This window comes from Nerophis lumbriciformis, linkage group LG20 (assembly GCF_033978685.3).
Source record: "Nerophis lumbriciformis linkage group LG20, RoL_Nlum_v2.1, whole genome shotgun sequence".
In the NCBI taxonomy this organism is placed as follows: Eukaryota; Metazoa; Chordata; class Actinopteri; order Syngnathiformes; family Syngnathidae; genus Nerophis; species Nerophis lumbriciformis.
Genome location: NC_084567.2, coordinates 29,961,436 through 29,988,490, shown reverse-complemented (window position 1 = coordinate 29,988,490; position 27,055 = coordinate 29,961,436). Strand labels below are relative to the sequence as shown.

General features: G+C 36.2%; 1 protein-coding gene and 1 non-coding gene across 2 annotated transcripts in view; both read left to right on the top strand.

The window, feature by feature from the left end:
- Positions 1–27,055, top strand: part of spag8 (sperm associated antigen 8) — a 43,860-nt gene that overhangs the window by 4,323 nt on the left and 12,482 nt on the right. Inside the window, exons 2-5 of the mRNA XM_061981063.2 lie at positions 12,965–13,029; positions 16,613–16,811; positions 18,445–18,490; positions 23,590–23,704. Of these exons, the coding sequence (XP_061837047.1) occupies positions 12,976–13,029; positions 16,613–16,811; positions 18,445–18,490; positions 23,590–23,704 (414 nt within the window). The 5' untranslated portion in view covers positions 12,965–12,975. The remainder of the gene's footprint in view (positions 1–12,964; positions 13,030–16,612; positions 16,812–18,444; positions 18,491–23,589; positions 23,705–27,055) is intronic.
- trnag-ucc (transfer RNA glycine (anticodon UCC)) lies at positions 11,629–11,700 on the top strand. The gene has a single exon. It is a non-coding gene; the product is annotated as a tRNA-Gly (tRNA).

The window sequence follows — 27,055 nt, the reverse complement described above, 5'->3', positions numbered from 1 at the left end:
AAGGTGGCAATAAATACTGATAAAGTTGAGGAATGCTCATCAAACATTTATTTGGAACATCCCACAGGTGAACAGGCAAATTGGGAACAGGTGGGTGCCATGATTGGGTATAAAAGTAGATTCCATGAAATGCTCAGTCATTCACCAACAAGGATGGGGCGAGGGTCACCACTTTGTCAACAAATGCGTGAGCAAATTGTTGAACAGTTTAAGAAAAATCTTTCTCAACCAGCTATTGCAAGGAATTTAGGGATTTCACCATCTACGCTCCATAATATCATCAAAGGGTTCAGAGAATCTGGAGAAATCACTGCACGTAAGCAGCTAAGCCTGTGACCTTCGATCCCTCAGGCTGTACTGCATCAACAAAGGACATCAGTGTGTAAGGGATATCACCACATAGGCTCAGGAACACTTCAGAAACCCACTGTCAGTAACTACATTTGGTCGCTACATCTGTAAGTGCAAGTTAAAACTCTCCTATGGAAGGCGAAAACCGTTTATCAACAACACCCAGAAACGCCGTCGGCTTCGCTGTGCCTGAGCTCATCTAAGATGGACTGATACAAAGTGGAAAAGTGTTCTGTGGTCTGACGAGTCCACATTTCAAATTGTTTTTGGAAACTGTGGACGTCGTGTCCTCCGGACCAAAGAGGAAAAGAACCATCCGGATTGTTATAGGCGCAAAGTTGAAAAGCCAGCATCTGTGATGGTATGGGGGTGTATTAGTGCCCAAGACATGGGTAACTTACACATCTGTGAAGGCGCCATTAATGCTGAAAGGTACATACAGGTTTTGGAGAAACATATGTTGCCTTCCAAGCAACGTTATCATGGACGCCCCTGCTTATTTTAGCAAGACAATGCCAAGCCACGTGTTACATCAACGTGGCTTCATAATAAAAGAGTGCGGGTACTAGACTGGCCTGCCTGTAGTCCAGACCTGTCTCCCATTAAAAATGTGTGGCGCATTATGAAGCCTAAAATAGCACAACGGAGACCCCCGGACTGTTGAACAACTTAAGCTGTACATCAAGCAAGAATGGGAAAGAATTCCACCTGAGAAGCTTAAAAAATGTGTCTCCTCAGTTCCCAAACGTTTACTGAGTGTTGTTAAAAGGAAAGGCCATGTAACACAGTGGTGAACATGCCCTTTCCCAACTACTTTGGCACGTGTTGCGGCCATGAAATTCTAAGTTAATTATTATTTGCAAAAAAAAAATAAAGTTTATAAATTTGAACATCAAATATCTTGTCTTTGTAGTGCATTCAATTGAATATGGGTTGAAAAGGATTTGCAAATCATTGTATTCCGTTTATATTTACATCTAACACAATTTCCCAACTCATATGGAAACAGGGTTTGTATGTAGTACACTATTTTGCATGAAGAACCACATGTAAAATATCATTATCAATCAATCAATCAATGTTTATTTATACAGCCCTAAATCACAAGTGTCTCAAAGGGCTGCACAAGCCACAACGACATCCTCGGTTCAGATCCCACATCCCAGTGGGATGTCAATGAGAATGACTATGAGAAACTTTGGGGAGAACCGCAGATGTGGGTGAATCGAGAGAATGCCAAGAGTATGCAAAACAGTAATCAGAGCAAAGGGTGGCTATTTTGAAGAAACCAGAATATAAAACGTGTTTTCAGTTATTTCACCTTTTTTTTGTTAAGTACATAACTCCACATGTGTTCATTCATAGTTTTGATGCTTTCAGTGACAATCTTTAAAAGTCATGAAAATAAAGAAAATGAACACGTTAATGAGAAGGTGTGTCCAAACTTTTGGCCTGTACTGTATGTTCACTTCCTGTTCTCATGTTTTTTTTTCACAATTGATTGATTGATTGAAACTTTTATCAGTATATTGCAAAGGATGAGAATATTTGATATAAAACAGTACAGTTTTTTTTTTTTTTTAGTTTTCTTTAGTTTATTTCGAACATGAACACACTTACATCATAATACATCACACAATTTCATATCATTTCATTTTACATCATGCCCGAAAAGGAGTAGGAAGAAGCAAAGCTTATTTAATCCTACCCCTTTCCCACTTCAAAGCGTTTACAAATATATAGAATCATTTACTGACCGTTTTATATAATAAAATAACATCTATGAATTAGTATACAACAGTTTTGTAATATGTAATTAATTAATTAATTCAGTCATTATTAACATCCTGAGATGAAGAATATCTTATTTTCAATAAGGTTGAAAGTATTTCTCATAATTCTTCTTCTTTGTACTCTGTAAGCACTATTATTTTTGAACAACCTCTTAAACAGGATCATATCAGTACAATTTTTAACTTCTTTACTTAATCCATTCCATAATTTAATTCCACATACTGATAAGCTAAAAGTTCTAAGTGTTGTACGTGCATATACATGTTTTAAATTGTTTTTTCCTCTAAGGTTATATTTCTCCTCTTTAGTTGAGAAGAATGGTAGCAGGTTATAGTTTGCTTTGTACATCATTTTAGCTGTTTGCAATTTTACCTAATCACCGAACTTTAATATTTTTGACTTAATAAATAAAGGGTTTGTGTGTTCTCTATATCCAACATTATGTATTATTCTAACTGATCTTTTTTATAACACGGTTAGCGAATGTAGCGCACATTTGTAGTTATTTCCCCATATTTCTGCACAATAACTCAGATATGTAACACTAGCGAGCAGTAGAGAAAATGAAGTGATTTTTGGCCCATGACATATTTTGCTTTATTCAGTATTGAGATGTTTTTTGCCACCTTATGTTGTATGTTTTGTATATGAGATTTCCAGTTCATTTGATCATCTATTAATACTCCCAAAAATCTAGTTTATTTTACCCTTTCTATGTCTACTCCGTCTATTTGTATTTGTGTATGATGCTCTTTTCTACTATTACCAAATAGCATTATTTTACAGTTTACACAGTACAGTACATATTCCGTACAATTGACCACGAAATGGTAACACCCGAATACGTTTTTCAACTTGTTTAAGTCCGAGGTCCACGTTAATCAATTCATGGTATTTTACATCAATATACTTCAAATACAGCAGTTCGCTTAATAAATAGTTAAGCAATTTATGATTCAAATAATGACTAAAATCACATCTCATTTTCAAGAAAATTCCAGATGTGTATCAAAATTCCTCTTCCTTGTACTTTGTAAAGACTAATGTGTACTAATATGGACCATATTAGTACATTGTTTGACTTCTTTGCTTAATGGATGAACATGCTAAAGGTTTTAAGTGTAGACGTGCGTACAAATGTTGTAAATTAGATTTTTCTCTAAGGTTAATTTAATCCTCATTTTTTAAGAAGACATGTACTTTTTTATTTGGACTGGACTGAGTCGATTGCCGAGATGCCTTCTCTCCATAATCAATAGTCACTTACAATAGTAATGGTATTGACCATTAAAATTCTGGTATCATGACAACCATAGAATAATACAATTTTATGTCATATTTACACACATTATTATTATTACTACAATTACTACTACGTTACATAACATAGACAATGCTCACTCTGTTGTCATGATTACACCTTATTAGTATGAAACACTTCGACAATTAAACTTTAACACATTTATCACATTCCTGACATCGCTTCCTTGTTCTGCAGTCTTGTTGCACAAATACTCGCTGCCTGACAGCCACAACTCCGCTGCAGTTCCTCAGCAACGAGCTCCATGCTTTTGTCTCACATATTCTGGAACAAGACCAGGGAGTTATATTTAGCTTTGAGTAAAAACCGAGCACGTCAAGGAAACAACATACAGTTTTTTCCATTCGCTTACACACAATTTTACGATCCGCGTGTCTTTTTTCAAAAGGATTTACACACTTTTCCAAACACCACATTAAGTTTTCTTGATTCCTAGATTATTTGCAAAATGACACTTAGGTCAAAACATATGCCCATTCATCAAAATAAAGCAAGCATTTGTAAAAATGCAGTTTAATTGTCATCTCACTCACAGAGACTTCAAATGATAAGACACTATTGAAGTTAGTTACTCAGAACAGTGATAAATACAAAACACATTTGTAAAAAACCCTATTTTACTACAAACCCCGTTTCCATATGAGTTGGGAAATTGTGTTAGATGTAAATATAAACGGAATACAATGATTTGCAAATAAATTTCAACCCATATTCAGTTGAATATGCTACAAAGACAACATATTTGATGTTCAAACTGATAAACATTTTGTTTTGGGCCAATAATCATTAACTTTAGAATTTGATGCCAGCAACATGTGACAAAGTAGTTTGGAAAGGTGGCAATAAATACTGATAAAGTTGAGGAATGCTCATCAAACACTTATTTGGAACATCCCACAGGTGAACAGGCAAATTGGGAACAGGTGGGTGCCATGATAGGGTATAAAAGTAGATTCCATGAAATGCTCAGTCATTCACAAACAAGGATGGGGCGAGGGTCACCACTTTGTCAACAAATGTGTGAGCAAATTGTTGAACAGTTTAAGAACAACCTTTCTCAACCAGCTATTGCAAGGAATTTAGGGATTTGACCATCTACGGTCCGTAATATCATCAAAGGGTTCAGAGAATCTGGAGAAATCACTGCCACATAAGCAGCTAAGCCCATGACCTTCGATCCCTCAGGCTGTACTGCATCAACAAGCGACATCGGTGTGTAAAGGATATCACCACATGGGCTCAGTAACACTTCAGAAAACCACTGTCAGTAACTACAGTTGGTCGCTACATCTGTAAGTGCAAGTTAAAACTCTCCTATGCAAGGCTAAAACCGTTTATCAACAACACCCAAAAACGCCGTCGGCTTCGCTGGGCCTGAGCTCATCTAAGATGGACTGATACAAAGTGGAAAAGTGTTCTGTGGTCTGACGAGTCCACATTTCAAATTGTTTTTGGAAACTGTGGACGTCGTGTCCTCCGGACCAAAGAGGAAAAGAACCATCCGGATTGTTATAGGTGCAAAGTTGAAAAGCCAGCATCTGTGATGATATGGGGGTGTATTAGTGCCCAAGACATGGGTAACTTACACATCTGTGAAGGCGCCATTAATGCTGAAAGGTACATACAGGTTTTGGAGCAACATATGTTGCCATCCAAGCAACGTTACCATGGACACCCCTGCTTATTTCAGCAAGACAATGCCAAGCCACGTGTTACATCAACGTGGCTTCATAGTAAAAGAGTGCGGGTACTAGACTGGCCTGCCTGTAGTCCAGACCTGTCTCCCATTGAAAATGTGTGGCGCATAATGAAGCCTAAAATACCACAACGGAGACCCCCGGACTGTTGAACAACTTAAGATGTACATCAAGCAAGAATGGGAAAGAATTCCACCTGAGAAGCTTCAAAAATGTGTCTCCTCAGTTCCCAAACGTTTACTGAGTGTTGTTAAAAGGAAAGGCCATGTAACACAGTGGTGAACATGCCCTTTCCCAACTACTTTGGCACATGTTGCAGCCATGAAATTCTAAGTTAATTATTATTTGCAAAAAATAATAACGTTTATGAGTTTGAACATCAAATATCTTGTCTTTGTAGTGCATTCAATTGAATATGGCTTGAAAAGGATTTGCAAATCATTGTATTCCGTTTATATTTACATCTAACACAATTTCCCAACTCATATGGAAACGGGGTTTGTATAAGAAATCACATGTTTGGGGCATTTTAGCATATGTGATGAATGATTACTGTAACTTGACAAAATATATCGGCAAACCCACAGCAATCGTCATTGTAAATAAAGTTGATTTGATTTGATTTGATTTGTTTACTTTGAAGTGAGCCTATACGTAAGGAAAGTAAAAATATCCTGAAATCTTTTCAAAAACTGCTCAACAATGATGCTGCTATCTGAAAATGTTTATTTTTTTTTACCACAGTCAGGTAAAGTAACACATCACAGTAGTCAACAATGACATGCAGTACAAATTAAAATCTGGGACAAATAAAAAGGTTTGAAAAAAAATCTGGAAATAAATACAAATGACAGCATAAAGTATAGGCTACATGTGCAGACTTAGGCAAACGCAAGGTTTGAAAAACAATCTGGAGATAAAGATGCGTGTATCACAATCCTAGTGTGTGTGTAAAGTGTGAAAATAGGTGTATCACAATCGTTATCTGTGTGCAGGATGTGAAGATGTGTGTATCACAATCCTTATATGTGTGCAAGATGGGAAGGTGTGTGTAAAGCATTGTGTGTAATATTTTGCAATATCTGTGAAGCACAGTCTATGCAGTCTAATAAAGTTTTGTCAATTTGGTCTAGCCCGAAACATGTCTTTGTCTTTGTGTGTTGTACGTAGACCACATTGCTTAGCAGAGTTCAGTGATGCAAATGCATGCCAAGTTGATCAACAGATTGTATTATTCTCCAGTGCAATAACAGTACTGAAATGAAGGCTAAAAGGGCATTAATGGGAGCTTTAAAAAAAAAAGAAGAAAAAAAAAGAAGTAACTAAATAGTTAATTTTCTCAGTAACGCATTACTTTTTGGTGTAAGTAACTTAATAACTGAGTAACTTTTGAAATAAGTTAATGGTTTTCAGTAACTAACCCAACACTGTCAGGGACAGACGCAGAAGGAGATTTTTACAACGCATTTCTAAAGCTTAGTGATATATCAGATGTATCAGATTGAAGGTGGGTTTTTTTTTTTACCCTCCGCGTTCATATTTCACTGTGTTTGTTGCATTTTTGTTGTGTTTCGCTTGATTGTAAAATATGTCGACCGAGAGGGGGTGTGACGTTCATATGTTGTCAATATTCAATGTTTTATCGGTCATAGTTGTCAGGTTCAAACACTGATGACATCTATTAAACAGACAAAGAGGCAAGGAATTAAACAGAGACGGAATTAAATTTGGCTCAATGAGGAGAAACGCGTAGACACTGTACCCTTCTACAGTGTCCCACCACGCTCTGACGGAAGATTGTACGACTTTCGCTGATTACATGGCAACAGCTGTTTTTAAAGGGACAGGGGTCGTAAACAGCCGCTGGTCACAAAACACTTCAAACAAAAGGTGCCTGGAGGGGGGTCAGGTCCTTCTTCCTCTCCGCTTTGTAGATCTCGGGTCAAGACAAAATCTTCCTATGGATTACAATACATCAAAGAAACCGACACCTTCATGTCGCTTCCCACCCTACACAGTGGAGTTTTACAAGCCTTTTGATTGGTAAGCTCAAAGACAGCTTTTGTCTGCTCCCCGGGAACTCATTGAAACACAAAGTTTTGTGAAAACTTAGATACAATTATTCTGACAATAGTTAATATTGTAAATCCCGCTTTTTTTTTTATTTTTATGTACATTCTGGGTGTCTCATTCAGTAAAAAAAAACAACGTAAAATTCCATTCTGTTTATCATGTTTTTAGCTTTCAATCAGACATTATTGTGAGGTTTTGTATTAGTGTTCCTAAAAGTCAGACAGACCGGCCCCCAGACACATTTTTTTTTCTCAAAATTTGGCCCCACGAGTAAAACTAATTGCCCAGGCCTGACTTATGGTCTTGGAAGGCAACCATCTTAGATTCAGGATGGCTTGCTAATTTATGTTTCTGTTATGTTAAATTTGTTATTTTGCACTAAAAACATAAATTGTGTATTAATTTATTTCCCACTAAATGATTTTAGTACAAAACATGCATCAAATTTGATTCGCGTTAGATTAATAAAGTATAAAAATTAGGGATGTCCGATAATGGCTTTTTGCCGATATCCGATATTCCGATATTGTCCAACTCTTTAATTACCGATACCGATATCAACCGATATATACAGTCGTGGAATTAACACAATATTATGCCTAATTTGGACAACCAGGTATGGTGAAGATAAAGTACTTTAAAAAAAATAAATTAAATAAAAAAAATAAAAATAAATTAAAAATATTTTCTTGAATAAAAAAGAAAGTAAAACAATATAAAAACAGTTACATTGAAACTAGTAATTAATGAAAATGAGTAAAATTAACTGTTAAAGGTTAGTGCTATTAGTGGACCAGCAGCACGCACAATCATGTGTGCTTACGGACTGTATCCCTTGCAGACTGTATTGATATATATTGATATATAATGTAGGAACCAAAATATTAATAACAGAAATAAACAACCCTTTTGTGTGAATGAGTGTGAATGAGTGTGAATGGGAGAGGGAGGTTTTTTGGGTTGGTGCACTAATTGTAAGTGTATCTTGTGTGTTTTTTATGTTGATTTAATAAAAAAATTAATAAAAAAATAAAAAATGATACCGATAATTTCCGATATTACATTTCAAGGCATTTATCGGACATCTCTAATAAAAATCGTTTCACAAAAATAAAAAGTGAACAAAAATCTTGCTTGACTCCACATGACAGTTTGATTATTGTTAGCCTCCTGCATTTTGTATTATTACCTGCCCAACGCCTTTATTTTTCATTCTACTTCCTGTCTCCCTTTGTTTCCATGTCACTTTACTTCAGGCTTCAGTTTGTGATTTGGATACTCACCTGCTGGCAATCATTAATCAATTGTTTTGCTTGTTTCATGTGTTCTCTCTTCCAAGTGTTAATGCTTCCTTTGTTTTTTGACATCAAATATATTTTTACCTGCCGTCTCTGCATCTGGACTCTACAAAATATAGTCAGACTGATAAAACTAAAAATGATGCACTAATGCACATTTCTGTCAATAACAACAAAACTATATTTGTAAATAACAACAACAATATTCTATTTAAATAACAACACAAATATTGCATCTAAATAACAAATATAAAGTATTTTATGTAAATATTAACAAAAAATATTGTAAGTGGAGAAAACAAGTGTTCCAGGCCCCTTCCCATTGTGAGAGTAATAATAGATGAAGATGTAATGGATGAATAATTACATGTAATTACATGTCTTACAAGTGATCAAACGACAGCAGTGTGAGTGTTGTTGTTTCCTTTAATTGCACCTCTGGGGAGAATTTAACATTGTATAGAAAACACATTTTTACTCGAGCCGCTTCTTTGAAGGAAGATGTGCGCTTCATTCACTAACGGTGTTACAAAAAAGAGCTATTAGAATAATACATAATGTTGGATATAGAGAACATACAAACCCTTTACTTATTAAATCACAAAAATTGAAATTCAACGATTTGGTGCATTTGCAAACAGCTAAAATGATGTACAAAGCAAACTATAACCTGCTACCCAAGGATGTACAACAATTCTTCTTGACAAAAGAGAAATACAACCTCAGAGGAAAATCTAATTTAAAACATTTGTATGCTCGTACAACACTTAAAACCTTTAGCATATCAGTATGTGGAATTCAATTATGGAACGGATTAAGGAAAGAAATCAAACAAAGCACCAATATTAGGGCTGTCCGATAATGGCTTTTTGCCGATATCCGATATTCCGATATTGACCAAACCCTTAATTACCGATACCGATATCAACCGATACAAATATATACAGTCGTGGAATTAACACATTATTATGCCTAATTTGGACAACCAGGTATGGTGAAGATAAGGTCCTTTTTAAAAATAAAAATAAAAATAAAATAAGATAAATAAATTAAAAACATTTTCTTGAATAAAAAAGAAAATAAAACAATATAAAAACAGTTACATAGAAACTAGTAATTAATGAAAATGAGTAAAATTAACTGTTAAAGGTTAGTACAATTAGTGGACCAGCAGCACGCACAATCATGTGTGCTTACGGACTGTATCCCTTGCAGACTGTATTGATATATATTGATATATAATGTAGGAACCAGAATATTAATAACAGAAAGAAACAACCCTTTTGTGTGAATGAGTGTGAATGGGGGAGGGAGGTTTTCTGGGTTGGTGTACTAATTGTAAGTGTATCTTGTGTTTTTTTTGTTGATTTAATAAAAAAAACCAAAAAACGATACCAATAATAAAAAAACGATACCGATAATCGGCAGGCCGAATTATTATCGGACATCTCTAACCAATATGATTCAGTTTAAGAGACTGTTCAAACTACAAGTGTTCACAAAGTACACAGAACAAGAATTATGATGAACATCTTGAACCCTTTTTTTTTTATTGAGACAAAGATAATTTATGTATTTAATATTTGTTTACTTACTGTGCTGTATTATTTTATTATTATTTATTTATTCACTGTTATGTTACAGAGAACAAGGAAATTGGATAAAATTGCCATGGTATGAAAAGGGGTAGGATTAAATAAGCTCTGCTTCTTCCTACTCCTTTTCGGACGTGCTGTAATGACACAACTGGAAATATGTGATGAATTACATTGTATCATATGCATGTTCGAAATGAACTGAAACTGAAACTGAATCACACTTTTTAATCGTTCGCAAAAACAAAACCATTGTTGTGCCTTTTTTAATAACGAAACACTTTTATACGCGTGCACAACATTACAGTAGTTGAGTAGAATGAACATGGAATCCATATTCAAAAATGTTACTACAAATATAATCATTCCATTTTGAGAGAGATACAATAAAATGTATGTCTTCGTTTACTGCAAATGTTGGTTTTGATTTATCAGTGGCCTAAAATACGTGTATATTGAACTAATTGTGTGAATGCTCCAAAGCATTCACACATATTTTCTACACCAAAATGTATCTATTTATTATTCAACTTATTCTTCTTCTCCAGATTTTGGTGCACTCTACCTTCCACATTTTTCACCCAATTCAAACCGTTCCAACTTCAAACTGTTCAGCCTATTCGGGAATCGCTGGCTTTCTCTGGAAAAATTCCAAAAATTCCCAGATTTCCCAGAATTCCAGCTTTTCCGGGACATTTTTCCTATTCAAAATGAATTGGCCATTTTTCAAACTCTCACCATTCCCACATTGTTCAACCTATTCAAACCATTCCACTTTCAACACATTCCACCATTCTGGAAAATCAAACTAATATTTTTCCAAGTTCGAAAAAAATTCCAGGATTTTCCAGAATTCCTGCTTTTCCAAAGCCCTATTTCCACCGTTTTTTCTGGCGACTACTCCTTCCACATTTTTCAACCTACTTCAACCGTTGCACCGTGAAAACATTCCTTGTTTTTTGACCTGGAAACATTCCCAGTTTTCCCGAAATTCCAGGAATTCCGTAATACCATTTTTCAATTCAACATGTTACTACTTCAACATTTCTCGGCCGATTTGAAAAATTGCAACACCAACCATTTCAACTTATTCATACCATTCAAGTTTTTTACCATTTTACAAAAAATGTATTTATTTTTCCCTAAATTCCCTAATACCATTTACTACTTTAACATTTATTGCCCGATTTAAACAATTTTAACACCAACCAATTTAGCTCATTCAGGACATTCATGAGGTGGCGACTTGTCCAGGGTGTACGCCGCCTTCCGCCCGATTGTAGCTGAGATGGGCTCTGGCGCCCCCCGCGACCCCGAAGGGAATAAGCGGTGGAAAATGGATGGATGGAAGGACATTCATGCTCCTAATCATTTTCAAAAAATCCCCGCTTTTCCCAAAATTCCAGGAAGTTCCCATTGAAATGAATGGGACATTTTTCCAAGTTGCACAATTCCCACACTTTTCCACCTATTGAAACCATTCCAATACTAAATCATGTGCGATGGTGGTATAGTGGTGAGCATAGCTGCCTTCCAAGCAGTTGACCCGGGTTCGATTCCCGGCCATCGCAGCTATTCAACATTTTACCATGAATTGATTTACTTGGGCCCCGACTTAAACAAGTTCAGAAACTTATTCGGGTGTTACCATTTAGTGGTCAATTGTACGGAATATGTACTATACCAGTGGTCCCCAACCTTTTTGTAACTGCGGACCGGTCAACGCTTGAAATAAATGACCGTCATAAAAAAATACAATCATGTGTGCTTACGGACTGTATCCCTGCAGACTGTATTGATCTATATTGATATTTAATGTAGGAACCAGAAATATTAATAACAGAAAGAAACAACCCTTTTGTGTGAATGAGTGTGAATGAGTGTAAATGGGGGAGGGAGGTTTTTTGGATTGGTGCACTAATTGTAAGTGTATCTTTTGTTTTTTATGTTGATTTAATAAAAAATTTTATTTTTATTTTTTTCTTGTGCGGCCCGGTACCAATCGATTCACGGACCGGTACCGGGCCGCGGCCCGGTAGTTGGGGACCACTGTACTATACTGTACAATATACTAATAAAAGTTTCAATCAATCAATCAATAAAAAAAACCACATTCCTCTTATCCTGGAAATTCAAACTAATACTTTCCCAAGTTCCAAAACAAATTCCGTTTTTCCTGGAAATTCAAACTCTTCAACATTCAAACCATTCCAACATTTGAAACCATTACAGCGTTTAAACGATTTCAACATTTGGACCATTTCTACCTTTGTGATGTTATTCGCTAGGGAATATGAGAACTACCCTACCCAGCATGCAACAGTAGTGACGAGCATGCGCGGTAGCCCGGTGGAGGTTGTATGTTGTCATGCCATGAGCACGCTTTTTGTGAGTAAACGTTAAGAACCCAGCCAACACGCCTCGTCTGCATTATTTACAATTAGGCAGACAACACACCTTCACCCTACATTTCATTAGCATTTCAGTTCAGCGTCAGCTCTTCAATTTATTCAAACCATTCCAACATTCAAACTATTCTTACATTCATACTACATTCTGTCAGCATTTCAGTTCAGTTCATTCACACGCAATTCCTTCAGGAATTCCCTCTTCTAGTATAATATAATATTCTGTTTTTCTGCTCAATAAATCTCTCATACCGGATTTGTATCTCCGTTACCATGGAGACACTTCCGCCCACAGTAATAGAGGACGTACATTTTTACCAGCTGCTCGACGTTACTTTTACTCGAAAAGCAGTTCATAGTTCAGACATTTATCGGAATATGCTATATATGTTTAATATATCTTTTTAATAAGAAATTTGTCCCACAGATTCAGATACCATGTGGACCGAAGAGAACAAGGCCGTCGACATAAATCAACATGACGCAGACCAGGTGAGTTTTTAAATACACGTTTGTAAAAAATAGTCAACGGAACCGGAAGTACAAATATAGATTTGAGTATGATTTTGTATTTATAATTTCCGCCGTTCTAGCTAGAAGTTACGCTTACGAGTTTATGCGATTTAAAACTCAATATATGATCCTCACATTTATATTTTAAGTGGAAAAATATTAGAAAATATAACAATTGCTGGATTTTCGAGTTTTGGCGGGTTTTTTTTCTCTCCGAACATGTTTCGCAAAGAGACAAATATGTTCATTTTTTTATTTTTACTTTAAATACTACCCAAATACTTACGTTTTTATTCAAGTATTATTACACATTTCATTGGAATTATTATTATTATTTTAATAACTAAATTATTATTTACAACGAAGTCAGCGTCCATGCAAATATACGTCGCAGATCGGTGTCATTATTACACACACTATAAATCGTGCAATAAAGTCGATTGAGGAGAAACGTATATATTGTAATAGTTGGTTTAATATATTAAGAACAGACAAAAAAAAAAAATCAAAGTCCAGATAACATTTGATAAAGCTTTGTTTCATGACTCAGTTTACTTTGACAGAATTAAGGTACATCTTCGTCGTCATTGCAGTTTTAATAATTCATACACTTGGCATTAAATATTAAATTGATCACGAGGCCTAAACAAGTACACTGAATAAGTTCACAAAGCTTATGTGTTGCAGCAGCAATATAAAGTTGGAAGAAAGGTAGCTTGAGTTACCAGTTAAAACAGGGGTGACCAAAGTGTGGCCCACAGCTCGTTTTTAATTGGCCCTGGACATATTTCAACACAATAAATATACAGTACAGGCCAAAAGTTTGGACACACCTTCTCATTTGAATTAGTTGTCTTTATTTTCATGACTATTTACATTGTAGATTGTCACTGAACGCGTCAAAACTATGACACCTGTGAAGTGTAAACCATTTCAGGTTGAAGCTCATCGAGAGAATGCCAAGAGTGTGCAAAGCAGTAATCAGAGCAAAGGGGGGCTGTTTTGAAGAAACTAGAATATAAAACATGTTTTCAGTTATTTCACCTTTTTTTGTTAAGTACAAAACTCCACGTGTTCATTCATAGTTTTGATGCCTTCAGTGACAATCTACAATGTAAATAGTCATGAAAATAAAGAACACGCATTGAATGAGAAGGTGTGTCCAAACTTTTGGCCTGTACTGTATATTGAGAATCAGAATATTTAACACGCAAGAAATTTGACTTGGTAGATTGTGCAGTCCTGCGGCAAGACATATCATTATCTAACTTTCTTTATCACCTATAACTCGAAGCTAGGATTTTTGTCTAATAGCTTAGCACAGTGGTTCTCAAACTTACCAAGTACCACCTCAGAAAAAAACTTGACCAGAATGCCTAACAATAAAATACAGTAGTGTAGTAGGCCTAGATATCAATTGAAATCAAGGCAGAGGTTTTATTTAATAAGTATTGCATCGACCAGCTCTTCCTACCAGGGAATCTAAGTTACTGGTCAATCCCAAATTCTTTCGATGACCTATATGCTGAGTAAGAAGGACCATCAAGACAGAATTGGAATATTTTCAAGTTTTACTAAAGCTTTAGGAGGTCAACTTAACCAATACATTCATATAGGCTACTCTAGTTGATCTGACATTCAAACGGAAAAGCCCACTCCTTGCACACAAAGAAAGGCCCCATCTCCCCCCTTGCAACACTGATGAAGAAAAAGAGTGGTGGTTGTAGTTCACATTCCAAAGGTGAAGACACTAACCAGGCATCTAAAATGTCGAAAGAAACTGATAGAATATACAAAGGAAAACTAAAAAAAACATGGTTATGTAAAAAGAAAGAACTCTTAAACATATATGCATCCTCCACAGTATATTTAATATTTTTTGGCCATGGTAACAATACACACATTTTGAACAGTAACACTGTGATGGAATATTTAATTAAGCAATTATTTGGCATACCACTAGTGGCACGTGTACCACAGTTTGAGAATCACTGGCTTAGTATACATTGACCGACATAGATATAGCATATTTAATGCACAAAACATATCAAAGTGTCCTTTTTGTGTTTGCGGCCCTCGCTGGAAAAAAGTTTGGACAGATGCCAAGTAAAATAGTGCTAGTACTGCCAATAGCAATACTGACATCAATACTTGACATGTTTTGAGATCATTGAAAGAGTTTGTCATCTTACCTTTAATTGGTCGAACGTCACTAGTGGTGTCCTTATCCGAAATTGAAGCCAGTTACATCTAAATGTCCTCCAATAAGCACACATAGTTGGTATTTTCCTGTATTTTAGTCAAGTCATTTACAAAAGGTAGACAGGGTAGGCTATAGGCTACTACACTGCAAAAAATCAGTGTTCAAAAACAAAAAAGAATACAAAAATTAGGGGTATTTTATTTGAACTAAGCAAAATTATCTGCCATTAGAACAAGAAAATTTGGCTTGTCAAGACTTTCTAAAACCAGTAAAATTAGCTAACCTCCATTAACCCAAAATACCTTAAAATAAGTATATTATCACTAATAACAAGTGCACTTTTCTTGGTAGAAAAAGAGACATTTTTGCTCAATATGTTGAAAAATATTCTTAAATTAAGTAAATGCTAGTGCCATTATCTTGACATAATGTTATGCGCTCGGCATCATGATTTTTTTTTTCATGCTTGAAGTAAGAAATTATTACTTTAAAAAAGTAGTTTTATACTTGTGAGTGTTGATGACACAGCTTTGCAACAGTTGATATTCTAGTTTCAAGCATGTTTTACTCAATATAGGTCATCAAATCTCAGCAACAAGCTGTAATATCTTACTTAGATCAGTTAGGCCCAAAACCCTTAAAACAAGTAAAACACTCTAACATAAAATCTGCTTAGTGAGAAGAATTATCTTATCAGACAGAAAATAAGCAAATACCACCCTTATTTGAGATATGTGGCGTAACAGAAAATATTTGAGAAGCACTGCTAGTCCAACGTGTTGGTGACACAGTTGCTGCGCTTTTTTTTTTTTTATATATTGAGTACAACCGCAAAATAATCCACCCTGGGACCAAAGAAAGTTGTGAGTGACAGCACTTTGATCAAGACAGTGAGAAACACTATTGAATTCAAGAAAAAACTTAGTAAATTACAAAAGTGGCGTCCGCATGGTTCTCCCCTGCAGCCTGCTTTCTGTGTTGCCAACAAGTGTTCAGTAAAGTTAAAACTGATTTATATGTATTTCACATTGTTTTCTGCATGTTAAACTATCATGATTTTCTGTAAAATGTGTTTTTACCTTTGTGTGGCGCAGATTAATTGGATTTACTTTATTCTGTGTGTAAAATATTGCTGCAGTTTTCTAACAATTCAGTGTGCGTTATTAACAAAAAACCAGGTACACCCACATAATTTTAACAATATCAACATGTTAACAAAAAAAAACAACACACATTTGTAAAAATAAACATAGCAAAGAACTGAAAACTATTGAGCTCATCATGTTACCGTCGATTTGATACCGATGCTTCCTTCAATTTTTGGATTAATTTGCCCACTTTTAATTCATATTCATGCAGAAAAAAAACAAGAAGGAGGAGACAAAGGAAAAAATCAATTTCACGCAGAACGTTACCGACGTGCAGGAGACGAGGGAACAATTACTGCGACGAGGACACAAAGGAATATTCACTATGAACCCGGAGGCTAAGATGGAGAATGTCACAACTTTGAAGGCATCTTTTGCACCTCCTAGAAGTCCAGGAGTGAGACTGCGGGGTATGTATATACAAACCCCGTTTCCATATGAGTTGGGAAATTGTGTTAGACGTAAATATAAACGAAATACAATGATTTGCAAATCCTTTTCAACCCATATTCAATTGAATGCACTACAAAGACTCATACACTTTATTTTTTTTTTGCAAATAATAATTAACTTAGAATTTCATAGCTGCAACACGTGCCAAAGTAGTTGGGAAAGGGCATGTTCACCACAGTGTTACATGGCCTTTCCTTTTAACAACACTCAGTAAACGTTTGGGAACTGAGGAGGCACATTTTTTAAGCTTCTCAGGTGGGATTATTTTCCATTCTTGCTTGATGTACAGCTTAAGTTGTTCAACAGTCCGGGGGTCTCAGTTGTGGTATTTTAGGCCTCATAATGCGCCGCACATTTTCAATGGGAGACAGGTCTGGACTACAGGCAGGCCAGTCTAGTACCCGCACTCTTTTACTATGAAGCCACATTGATGTAACACATGGCTTGGCATTGTCTTGCTGAAATAAGCAGGGGCGCCCTTGGTAACGTTGCTTGGATGGCAACATATGTTGCTCCAAAATCTGTGTACCTTTCAGCATTATTGGCGCCTTCACAGATGTGTAAGTTACCCATGTCTTGGGCACTAATGCACCCCCATGCCATCACAGATGCTGGCTTATCAACTTTGCGCCTATAACAATCCGGATGGTTCTTTTCCTCTTTGGTCCACAGTTTCCAAAAACAATTGAAATGTGGACTCGTCAGACCACAGAACACTTTTCCACTTTGTATCAGTCCATCTTAGATGAGCTCAGGCCCAGCAAAGCCGACGGCGTTTCTGGGTGTTGTTGATAAACGGTTTTCGCCTTGCATAGTAGAGTTTTAACTTGCACTTACAGATGTAGCGACCAACTGTAGTTACTGACAGTGGGTTTCTGAAGTGTTCCTGAGCCCATGTGGTGATATCCTTTACACACTGATGTAGCTTGTTGATGCAGTACAGCCTGAGGGATCGAAGGTCACAGGCTTAGCTGCTTACGTGCAGTGATTTCTTCAGATTCTCTGAACCCTTTGATGATATTACGGACCGTAGATGGTGAAATCCCTAAATTCCTTGCAATATCTGGTTGAGAAAGGTTTTTCTTAAACTGTTCAACAATTTGCTCACGCATTTGTTGACAAAGTGGTAACCCTCGCCCCATCCTTGTTTGTGAATGACTGAGCATTTCATAGAATCTACTTTTATACCCAATCATGGCACCCACCTGTTCCCAATTTGCCTGTTCACCTGTGGGATGTTCCAAATAAGTGTTTGATGAGCATTCCTCAACTTTATCAGTATTTATTGCCACCTTTCCCAACTTTGTCACGTGTTGCTGACATCAAATTCTTAAGTTAATGATTATTTGCAAAAAAAAAAAGTTTATCAGTTTGAACATCAAATATGTTGTCTTTGTAGCATATTCAGCTGAATATGGGTTGAAAATGATTTGCAAATCATTGTATTCCGTTTAAATTTACATCTAACACAATTTCCCAACTCATATGGAAACGGGGTTTGTACATTTTCTTCTTATTGTTATTAGCTGTCGTAATTCACTGTTACACAAATATACAGAACATGCTAACTTATTTCTTCATTTTCTCCAGGCATTAGGTCAGAGCTTTTGGAAAGAAGAATTGCCCAGATAGTAAGGTGAGTATTATTAATAATACACACATCTTTTTAATTGCATATTATCAGGAAGTGGTTAGTAATTGTACACTATTGATGGTAATAGTCCAACAATACAGTGCAAACCGCTTATGTTGACCTAGCGTTCGGCGACATAAACAAAACTGAAATTAGCCGTTGAACCAAACGTGGAGACATTATATTGGTAAGGCAGTTGCGCGTTTGAACGCCACTCGAGGACAACCCGTATGAGCGGAAATGTGACAACAATAGTATAAAATGTGCGGGGATTGGACAAAGAACTTGAGTGAATCTGCATTGCAACATCCTATAGAGCAGTGATTTTCAACCTTTTTTGAGCCAATGCACATTTTTTTAATAAAGAAAATACGGAGGCACACCACCAGCAGAAAAGGTTCAAAAATGAAACTCCACCAGGTCGTCGTGCCTTATTTTGAGTCTGTTGTTGTTTTCCTGTGTGTAGTGCTTTAGTTCCTGTCTTGCGCTGTTATTTTGGTGACCCTTCCTTCCTGTTTTGTTGTTTGTTTTCCTGTTCCAGCTTCACGCCTTCCTTTGAGTGCTATTGCCCGACCTGCGTTGTGTTAGCAATCAAGACTATTTTAAGTTGTGCGTACGCTATCCTTTTTTGTGGGGACATTGTTGATTGTCATGTCATGTACGGATGTACTTTGTGGACGCCATCTCCGCTCCACACGCTGTAAGTCTTTGCTGTTGTCCAGCATTCTGTTTTTGTTTACCTTGTCGCAAGTTCAGTTTTGCTTTCGTTTTGCATAGCCATCCCTAAGTGCCTTTTCATTTCCCTTTTGTTAATTTTTGGTTTAATCATTGCATACCATTTTACCTGCACGCCGCTGTGCTCTGCATATTGGGATCACGACAAACCATCCTCGACACTTTCCAACTTCTACAAAGCAATGAACTACCTGCTGCCACCTACTGACCTGGAGTATTACACGGTTATTCTGCCGAGCTCTATAAACAGCACAGACACTCGTTAACAGCACATTATTTGCAGATTATAATTATTGATTTGCAAAAAAATATTTTTTGGGACCAATTAGGTAAAGTTGCAAAATTTCCCACGGCACACCAGACACTATCTCACGGCACACAGTGGTTGAAAAACACTGCTATAGAGCAGTGATTCTCAAACTGGTATGTGCACCACAAGTGGTACGCGGGCTCCATCTAGTGGTCCGGCAAATAATCACTTGATTAAAGTACAGTGTTTTATTTTACTATATTCCAACACAGTGTTACTGTTCAAACTGTGTGTAATGTTACAGTGGCCAAACATTTTAGATACGCTTGTTATATAAAACCTCTGCCTTGTTTTTAATGAACACTTAGGCCTACTACGCTACTGTATTTTAGCGTTGTCATTATGGTGGTACTTGGAGAGCCAAGTGTTTTCTGTTGGTGGAAAAAGTTTGAGGACCACTGCGCTAGACGGTCTGACAATATTGCCGTGGATCCGTTTGTGTTGACGCCCTTCAAGACTGGCTGACTGATGTTGACATAAGCGGTTGTCGACATAACTAAAAATCGAAAGCTGAAACTAATTCATGAAGCCTATGACGCGGTAAGTTGAATGATGCGGACGCGTTTGTTACTGGATATTTTGCCTTAAAGACTCTGTATGTGTAAGTAATATGCAACTATAATTATTTGATAATTGTTTATGTTGACAAATGTGCTGTTTTAGACTGTAATATTGTTCAATTAAGGAGGTTGTCGACAAAACTAAAATCAAAAGCTGAAACTAATTCATGAAGCCTATGACACGGTATGTTGAATGATGCGGACGCGTTTGTTACTGAATATTTTGCCTTAAAGACTCTGTATGTTTAAGTAATATGCAACTATAATTATTTGATAATTGTTTATGTTGACAAATGTGCTGTTTTAGACTGCAATATTGTTCAATTAAGGAGGTTGTCGACAAAACTAAAATCAAAAGCTGAAACTAATTCATGAAGCCTATTACACGGTATGTTGAATGATGCGGATGCGTTTGTTTCTGGATATTTTGCCTTAAAGACTCTATGTGTAAGTAATATGCAACTATAATTATTTGATAATTGTTTGTGTTGACAAATGTGCTGTTTTAGACTGCAATGTTGTTCAATTAAGGAGGTTGTCGACATAACTAAAATCAAAAGCTGAAACTAATTCATGAAGCCTATGACGCGGTTAGTTGAATGATGCGGACGCGTTTGTTACTGGATATTTTGCCTTAAATACTCTGTATGTGTAAGTAATATGCAACTATAATTATTTGATAATTGTTTATGTTGACAAATGTGCTGTTTTAGACTGCAATGTTGTTCAATTAAGGAGGTTGTCGACATAACTAAAATCAAAAGCTGAAACTAATTCATCAAGCCTATGACGCGGTAAGTTGAATGATGCGGACGCGTTTGTTACTGGATATTTTGCCTTAAAGACTTTGTATGGGTACGTAATATGCAACTATAATTATTTGATAATTGTTTATGTTGACAAATGTGCTGTTTTAGACTGCAATATTGTTCAATTAAGGAGGTTGTCGACAACTAAAATCGAAAGCTGAAACTAATTCATGAAGCCTATGACACGGTAAGTTGAATGATGCGGACACGTTTGTTACTGGATGTTTTGCCTTAAAGACTTTGTATGTATAGGTAATATGCAACTATAATTATTTTATAATTGTTTATGTTGACAAATGTGCTGTTTTAGACTGCAATATTGTTCAATTAAGGAGGTTGTCGACAAAACTAAAATCAAAAGCTAAAACTAATTCATGAAGCCTATGACACGGTAAGTTGAATGATGCGGACGCGTTTGTTACTGGATGTTTTGCCTTAAAGACTTTGTATGTGTACGTAATATGCAACTATAATTCTTTTATAATTGTTTATGTTGACAAATGTGCTGTTTTAGACTGCAATATTGTTCAATTAAGGAGGTTGTCGACATAACAAAACTGAAACTAATTCATGAAGCCTATGATGCGGTAAGTTGAATGATGCGGACGCGTTTGTTACGGGATATTTTGCCTTAAAGACTTTGTATGTGTAAGTAATATGAAACTATAATTATTTGATAATTGTTTATGTTGACAAATGTGCTGTTTTAGACTGCAATATTGTTCAATTAAGGAGGTTGTCGACATAACTAAAATCGAAAGCTGAAACTAATTCATAAAGCCTATGACACGGTAAGTTGAATGATGCGGACGCGTTTGTTACTGGATGTTTTGCCTTAAAGACTTTGTATGTGTACGTAATATGCAACTATAATTATTTTATAATTGTTTATGTTGACAAATGTGCTGTTTTAGACTGCAATATTGTTCAATTAAGGAGGTTGTCGACATAACAAAACTGAAACTAATTCATGAAGCCTATGATGCGGTAAGTTGAATGATGCGGACGCGTTTGTTACGGGATATTTTGCCTTAAAGACTTTGTATGTGTAAGTAATATGAAACTATAATTATTTGATAATTGTTTATGTTGACAAATGTGCTGTTTTAGACTGCAATATTGTTCAATTAAGGAGGTTGTCGACATAACTAAAATCGAAAGCTGAAACTAATTCATAAAGCCTATGACACGGTAAGTTGAATGATGCGGACGCGTTTGTTACTGGATGTTTTGCCTTAAAGACTTTGTATGTGTACGTAATATGCAACTATAATTATTTTATAATTGTTTATGTTGACAAATGTGCTGTTTTAGACTGCAATATTGTTCAATTAAGGAGGTTGTCGACATAACAAAACTGAAACTAATTCATGAAGCCTATGATGCGGTAAGTTGAATGATGCGGACGCGTTTGTTACGGGATATTTTGCCTTAAAGACTTTGTATGTGTAAGTAATATGAAACTATAATTATTTGATAATTGTTTATGTTGACAAATGTGCTGTTTTAGACTGCAATATTGTTCAATTAAGGAGGTTGTCGACATAACTAAAATCGAAAGCTGAAACTAATTCATAAAGCCTATGACACGGTAAGTTGAATGATGCGGACGCGTTTGTTACTGGATGTTTTGCCTTAAAGACTTTGTATGTGTACGTAATGTGCAACTATAATTATTTTATAATTGTTTATGTTGACAAATGTGCTGTTTTAAACTGCAATATTGTTCAATTAAGGAGCTTGTCGACATAACAAAACTGAAACTATTTCATGAAGCCTATGATGCGGTAAGTTGAATGATGCGGACGCGTTTGTTACGGGATATTTTGCCTTAAAGACTTTGTATTTGTAAGTAATATGAAACTATTAATTATTTGATAATTGTTTATGTTGACAAATGTGCTGTTTTAGACTGCAATATTGTTCAATTAAGGAGGTTGTCGACATAACTAAAATCGAAAGCTGAAACTAATTCATGAAGCCTATGACACGGTAAGTTGAATGATGCGGACACGTTTGTTACTGGATGTTTTGCCTTAAAGACTTTGTATGTATACGTAATATGCAACTATAATTATTTTATAATTGTTTATGTTGACAAATGTGCTGTTTTAGACTGCAATATTGTTCAATTAAGGACACTTAATACGTATTATTATTATTATTATTATTATTATTATGTCTAGTGTGTGCTATTGTGTGATTAGCTGTTGTAGTGTTAGCTCCTAGTAGCCTATAGCCTATCATGGTCCTAATTACTTGAGTAAAATACAAGAAAATACCAACCTTGTGTGCTTACTGGAGGACATTTAGATGTTAACTGGCTGTCCAGGTTTGCACAAGTAAACACCATTTTAAATGCAGTCCAATATCATCTAATACTTGTTTTTTTTGCTGGTATTAGACCAATATCCATTATCAATATTGAATCGGGTCACTCTTAAAAGTAGCAGCATCCAGTGCTTGTTGAGAAAAGTGATACAAGTTCTTTTAAAGTCTCCACAAGATGTGTCACTTTTTTGCTCGTTAAATGTGGCAGCAAATTTGCTAAGGTAACGACACTAATGATCCCTCCTGCCTCGTCTTCGTATTCTCTGGCAGAGCGGGTGTGTTGTGTGTGTGTGTGTTTTTTTTAATGTATTGCATTTGAGGCACACACTAATTTGTGTTGTAATCGTTTGATTGCAGAGACAATATTCAAGCAGAAAGGAACCCACCACTACCCCAAACGGACTTTAACACTGTCACTCAGAGGGACTTTCGGGTGAATGGTTTTATCCCCCAGATTACTCAAAACTCACATGTACGTCCAATGAGAAGTTGTTTATCATTCATCTTGTTTAGTAGTCCTTCACTTTTACACAAACATACACATTGTTTCCAGTTAGAGATGATTGATGCTGTTGTGTGTTCATGTCGCGTTGATGTCCCGCAACATAATCGCAAACTCTGATATAAATTTCATGCAACCTTAAAAATCCTGTTTTCAAAATGTGCGAGTACAATCTGCAACTTGCCAGTTATGAGAATAGTCTGTCATTGCCATAGCAACCGTACAGATGCCTTCTTTTGTGGCCGAGAACATTATTCGTCCAGCCCAGACACCTTTAAAACCTTCACTACTGAACTTAATCTTGATTTTTCTTTTCACAGCAAAGAACTTAATTTCTTGAAGAAATAGAAGCAATGTTATATTTATTTATGAAAACGTATAACGGGCTAGAATTATGTCCACACGCACACACCTGCCAACCTATGCTATGCTATACTATGCTATGCGATGCTATGCTGTGTGATGCTACCATGCTATGCAATGCTGTGCTGTGCAATGTTACTGCTATGCAATGCTCTGCTACTATCCTATACTCTAATTTGCTATACTGTTATGCTATCCTAGACTGACCATGCGTCCTCTTTTCCCCGGACATGTCCTCTGTCCGGGCGGAGTTTCTTAAATGCCTCAAATGTCCGGCATTTTGAGTTAGAGTTGCGTGTATTTTCAATGTACGTTCAGGGTTAAGAAGGGGTTAAAAACAAAACAAATTGTGAAGGTGCGCGCATGCAGCAGCATTGGTGAGGGAGGGGCAGAGACAGAGAGAGAGAGAGAGTTATGATAAACGTGCATGCGTCGCCAGGTTCTGCTTTTTATCCATAGATTTATCAGATTTAATTTTATATTATCTATAGCAGGGGTGTCAAAAGTGTGCCCCGGAGGCCATTTGCGGCACACAGCTAATGTTTTAAAGGCCCACGGCACATTCTAAAAATACTATTAAAATAAACAAAAACATAACAAAAGTGAAATAAAAAAGCTTAAAGGTGAAATGTAATTTAGAAAAAGTTGCAATGTTGACTAATAAAACAAAGCTGTTTTTTTTTTTTTTTCTAACTGTCATTGCTCAAAACATAATATTGAATCAAAATCAATGTTATTATGAATTATTGACCTATCCAAGGTTCCGATTACTTCACATCAAATATTCCACTTTGAAAAATATTTTTGGTGGAAGATTTTGCATATTTTGTGTGTGCCATTAAAAACATAGTTTTGTTTGACAAAAAGGGCAGAAAACAAACAAACAAAAAAACAACATAAAAAAACTAAAACATTTTGAAATGAGGGATAGATCTGAAGTTGATGTAGACCCCAGAGATTTAAGCGTTAAATATAAAATGTATGTATGCCCTGGCACAACATTATTGTCACGACTGGGACTGTGGCGTGGTTTGTTCTCCCGAGGTGCAAAAGATTTGGACCATATGTGGCGGGAAGGGGAGTACATGATTTATTTAAACACTATAACTACAAAAAAAAAGGATCAAACAAAAGGCGCGCACAGGTGCGGAAGTACAAAACTTGACTATAAACACAAAACTTGCACAAAGGCAGAAACTATGAACAATTAAACAAAACTTGCAAACTATGGCATGAATAAAGAAAACTTACTTGGACGAGAAACCGGCATGAAAAAAGAGCAGCAAGGGTCTTAAGGGTGTGTGGAGAGTGTGCAGAAGTATAAATGCGGGATGTCGCCAGAAAGACAAACTGAAAACAATGAACTTAAATACTACAGACATGATTAACGAAAACAGGTGTGTGACGTGACAGGTGAAAACTAATGGGTTGCTATGGTGACAAACAAGAGTGCACAATGAGTCCAAACGTGGAACAGGTGAAACTAATGGGTAACCATGGAAACAAGACAAGGGAGTGAAAAGCCAGAAACTAAAGAGTCCAATAACTAAACAAAACAAAACATGACTAATACAAAACATGGTCACACAGACATGACAATTATCATCATTTCATGACCCAAGCAAAACACTTTTTACACTTTTATACTAAAATAGATACACCTACAACTTAATTAAATAAAAACATAGAAAAAACTACCAGCAGCGGTAAAGTTTAGATCCATGAAGGAAAGAAGAAAGTGAATGAATGTTTATAACTGAATACATTTACATATGTATACAAATTTGTTTTATTTGGTATTATTGTTATTTATGAATTAAGTAACGTTTATGACAACCTTTTTATCCAAAACACAATATAGAATGTGAGAATAACAGGACAATGCATACATTTATCATTTGTTTTCAAAACCCTTACAAAAAAGTGGGACCGGACCCCCAAAATGTACTGTGGGACCCCATCTTTATGACTTGATGGGGTCCCTGGCACCCCATTTTGAAAATTCCTAGCGCCAACACTGCTGTCAACAGAGGAGGAAAAATGCTTTATTTAAATAAATATAGTATTTATAAAGCAGGTTCGAGTATCATTGGCAAATTTTCACCTACTCCCGGCCTTGGTGTGCTGCCCGCCTTGGCAGGCATATATGCAGTGACGTGCGGTGAGGTTCATGACTGGTGAGGCACTGAATTCATCACAGTCAGATTTACAAACATATGAACCCTAAAGAGTATCTTATTCACCATTTGATTGGCAGCAGTTAACGGTTATGTTTAAAAGCTCATACCAGCATTCTTCCCTGCTTGGCACTCAGCATCAAGGGTTGGAATTGGGGGTTGAATCACCAAAAATGATTCCCAGGCGCGGCGCCGCTGCTGCCCACTGCTCCCCTCACATCCCAGGGGGTGATCAAGGGGATGGGTCAAATACAGATGACAAATTTCATTACACCTAGTGTGTGTGTGACAATCATTGGTACTTTAACTTAACTTTAACTTTACACATACAAACTGTAGCACACAAAAAAAGCACATTTAATAAAAAAAACGTTATTATGGTCTTACCTTTACTTATAAATTAAGTCCATGCGCCGCAACTAAAGCCCTCACTTAAACTTTCCACGTGCAAGATTGAATCTATTTAAAAAAGTGTAACCGAGGGTTTATAAATGTCGCCTATACTGTATGAAACTACAAAATAACAAACACGGAGGCTCCAGTTTACACGAGGACCACTTAATTTACCTTCTTTCAAAAACCTCCGCAACGTGACATCACTTCCGCTCTTAGCGCCTTCAAAATAAGAGCTCAAGGCATATACTGTATAACAGCGCATAACAGGAACTTAACATCACAAAGAGGAAAGCCCATGAAAATAGGTTACAAAAGTTATTTAATAAGAAGCCAAAAAGTGCAAAAACAATAATGTTCGTGTTGGAGGAGTTGTGAATTAGGTACA